The 3,871-nt window shown below is 37.1% G+C and overlaps 1 protein-coding gene across 1 annotated transcript; it reads right to left on the reverse strand.

The window, feature by feature from the left end:
* Positions 1–1,355: 1,355 nt before the first annotated feature.
* ndufs6 (NADH:ubiquinone oxidoreductase subunit S6) lies at positions 1,356–3,582 on the reverse strand. The gene is made up of 4 exons (XM_063010021.1): positions 3,403–3,582; positions 2,328–2,381; positions 1,670–1,792; positions 1,356–1,527 (listed from the first exon to the last, which is right to left on the reverse strand). Exons 1-4 carry the CDS (start codon positions 3,544–3,546, stop codon positions 1,459–1,461), a joined length of 390 nt encoding a protein of 129 aa, XP_062866091.1. The 5' UTR covers positions 3,547–3,582; the 3' UTR covers positions 1,356–1,458.
* Between the last annotated feature and the right edge of the window lie 289 nt (positions 3,583–3,871).

The following is a 3,871-nucleotide window of genomic DNA, read 5'->3' on the forward strand; positions in this document are numbered from 1 at the left end:
CCCACAGTACAAAGACATGCAAGTGAGGTGAACTGGATATACTAAATTGTCCATGACTGTGTTTGACATTAAAAACAAAAGACTGATGAATCTTGTGTAATGAGTAACTACCTGTCATGAATGTAACCAAAGTGTAAAACATGACATTAAAATCCTAATAAAGAAACAAAGAAGGAAAAGCTGTAAGTGCTTCAGGTTGAGTCCTGAGTCAGTAAATGTTTCACACAGCCAAACAGCAGCTTAGAAACATATTTATTTAGTGCAGTCAATAAACACTTGGTCCTTGACCAGTTGATCACTGACATCTTGCTTTAAAATAGTTGGTTGAATATTTTTACCTCTATAAGCAAACATGCCTCCAGACTAACACTCTTTTAACACTCTATAAATTAAGCACTTACACAAGAGTCTGTTCAAGTTTATATCAGCACTCTTTCTTTCCTAATGTGAATGTTTATGTAAATATTTTATGGGTACTGGAAAAAATGTGCATTATTATTTTGAGCTCCACCTCGTGGTGAGAACTCTCCACTATCAGAGAGGCACAAATCAGATATTAAGAAGGTCTGTAATGATCCTGTCCCCAGCACCAATCTCCCCTAATAATAAGTAAACCCCTAAAATAAATAAACACTGTTTAAAACCACAGACCATCGTTTATCTCTAAACACTCTCAATGTTGCCTGCAGTGTTAAAATCCCTATTAGTAGGTATTCTAACACTAATTAATAATCATTAATTAAACAGCACATAATGTTAAACTGACAAGACATCTGGGCATTTACTTTGAAACCTATATCTTCAGGTTTATCCTTTTATATTAGCTTTTGTACTCACAGCAAGACTGTAGTCATGATCTGAACATTAGGGTCACATTTATTTATCTGTGTATACATTTAGAGAACGTTAGAGAAAAATAACATGATTTAAAGACAGAATTCACACGCCCTGTAACATGCAGGAACTTTAGATTTACATTAGAACAAAGGCCTCCAAAATGAGGACAGTCGAATCAAGATAAGATTTAATTTTTCTTTTACCAATTCTGGATTTAAAATGATCATTTGTTAGGAACTACAGAATTTTAAACATAATAAAAAGCACAGTAAATGAAATCAGCACCTTCCAATCCATATAATTCAACCTCAGGCTGACTCCTTTGTAGTCACAAATCTAATCCAAGTTTAGCTCAACAAAACAGTATTTCTATTCACACCAGAAGTTAGGAAGTTAATAGTGATTTAAATGTAATGCCGCCCTGTCTAATGTGGTACAGGCCACGTATATAGAGACTTGTCTGCTTAAACATCTCTAAACATTTTTAATAAACTTGCTCCACAAAAGAATTCCACAACTTGTTTAACAGTTGTATGATTTTATTATACAGGAAACCATAACACACCAGTGAAAGGGAATAATTTATGTATTTTAAGCAGACAGGTGAACAGAAGCTGTGTTTTAATGATGGTGTTTCTGCTGAAACTGGAGTCCACAGTAACCACACGTGCCCACTTTGGTCGTTTTGTCCTGTAAAAAGAAGCACAATTAATTATTTTCAATTAGCAAAAACACAATTCATACAATAACGAGTCGAGTAAAGTCATCTGGACGAGTGTGTGTTTAAAATGTTCAATATTTTTATAAGTGAGTTATGGAACAGCTACGTTACCAAGTTGATGTAAACTTTGGGGTGGCCAAGAGCTCCTCCACCTCCGTCACATGAAATCACTCGCACTCCCACATCAGTCACCGGCTCCTCGGCTACCAGGTTGATCGCAAAGTTTTCATTCACCTGTGCAGAAACAAAGCAATTTTACAATCACTTGAATTATGATCATTATATAGACTGAACTGATCGACTAAAAATACACTTTTAATTGATTCAGATCACGTTCTCCTTTTACTCACTCTTGTGTATGTACTCGCAACATACACAGCCAAAAGTATGTGGACACTGTTCCCAATTTTTGAGTACAAGTGTTTCAGCCACTACGATTACTGACACGTGGATAAAATTAAGAGTTTGATGGGTCTGGTGTGAAGAAACTCATATGGTATCTTCACAAACCCTGGATCTTAACCTGGCAAAACAATTTTGGAATGAAATGGATTGCTGGCTGCAAGCTAGGCCTCTTTGTTCAATCCCACAAATTTTGATTCAGTAGGTACAAATGTCCACAGACAGTATGTGTGTTGGAAAAGGGGGATATTTCACTGCAAAATGTTTATGCTTTTGGAATAGGATGACTATAACAAGCCTACGTGTCCACATACTTTCAGAACCCTTTCTTTATTTTTTCTTTTAATAGCATGACATTTAAAGTTACCTCTTTTTGCCTCCCAACAAATCTTGCTCTTCTAACGTCATTTTCATCATACACCTGCAAGCAAAAACAACAATCATTTATTGTAAACACTTATTTTAGTCACAGGTTAAATGCTTTACATTCCTCACAAGGTTTATTTAGACGCTACTGAGCAAGATTCAGAAGTTTTTGTCATGTTTACAACCGAACAACAGGTCTGCCATGAAGTAGAAGCTGTCGGATCTCAAACAACAGTGTCCACATTCGAGCAAGCTTTCAAGGCAGCGCTATACACAGGAATCTTTAAGCATGGTGCAATTGTGCAAAAAAGCTTGCTAGACCGGGGACATTGTCTGTGTTTTAGTATCTTTTAATGTATGTGCTGGTGGTTCTTGGCTGGTATCTGACCGTCTCTAGAAATTTCCTCTCAGCATAAGCTGACAGCTTGGGTTGTCTTTCAGACCTTGGCAGGAGGAGACTGCTGTTTTGAGTACTTTTAATTTGGGCACAGAGAAGTCACCAGCTATAGTCAGCCTGGATCACTAAACAAACATTTGCAAACCAGTTAACTTACTAGATGTTTTCTGCCCATTTTGACAGTAGATTATTAGAACTTGATAAAATAAATTAAGATTTTTTACTAAAAAGTTTGTTTTTATCATTCAGTTACAGAAAAGCTGCAGAAATTGTGAACTCGCCTCCTGCAATGAAATAAACGTCCCTCACATATGTATAAAAATAACAATTCAGCTGTGAATTGATCTCGTTTTAGCATTGCTATTTAAACAGTAAACATTCTATAAATAAAAACAATAAATAAACTGAACGAGAAACATAGTTAAACCTAGAAAGAAGACAAAATACCACCAGTAGGGCATGTTTTTTTTCCCACCTGTATTACAACAAATCCCGCCCTCAAATGCTAGGAGTGGTTAGACACGATTATCACCAGCCAATTACCGCAGAGTACATATTTTAAATGTCAAACCCTAGCCAATCCTGGCGTTAGGTGCCAATTTCGCACAAAACGGATGGGGGGAAAAAACTCTCCCGCTACCAGTGTTTATATGCATTTTAAAAGCTGACACAGCGTTACCTGTCCGGTATGAGTGATTTTCTCCCCGTAGTTAGTAACCGGGACAGTGTATCTCTGAACGGGCACCGCAGAAAACCGCGAAGTAATGAGTAAAGTCCTCGTATTTTTAGCGAAGGACAAGATCTTGGGAAGGTTAGCCGCCATGTTCAGGCTATTAAGTCCCGCCTCTCAGCAGTGACGCTGTGGGATGGTGAAGAGTTTTACTGCTCTATACTGACACCTGCTGTCCACGAAGAGTCGACTCTCTCAGTTCAACTCGATTCAATCAACTTTCAACTAATAAATCAAAATTAAATCGAGTCCATTGATTCCTAATAATTTGATTCAAAGTTCGAGTCGACTCCTTCAATTCAACTCGATTCAATCATCTTTCAGCTAATAAAACAAAAGTGAATAGACTCTATCGATTCCTTACAATTTGATTCAGAGTCCGAACCGACTCCATCAATTCACCTCGATTTAATCAACT

The sequence above is a fragment of the Trichomycterus rosablanca genome, chromosome 2 (genome assembly GCF_030014385.1).
Source record: "Trichomycterus rosablanca isolate fTriRos1 chromosome 2, fTriRos1.hap1, whole genome shotgun sequence".
NCBI classification, from domain to species: Eukaryota; Metazoa; Chordata; class Actinopteri; order Siluriformes; family Trichomycteridae; genus Trichomycterus; species Trichomycterus rosablanca.

Coding starts and splice junctions, on each gene's coding strand:
- ndufs6 (XM_063010021.1), bottom strand. CDS start 3,546: ATGGCGGCTAACCTTCCCAAGATCTTGTCCTTCGCTAAAAATACGAGG. Junction 2,382..3,402: donor AAATCACTCATACCGGACAG/GTAACGCTGTGT, acceptor TTTTGCTTGCAG/GTGTATGATGAAAATGACGT. Junction 1,793..2,327: donor TTGTTGGGAGGCAAAAAGAG/GTAACTTTAAAT, acceptor GTTTCTGCACAG/GTGAATGAAAACTTTGCGAT.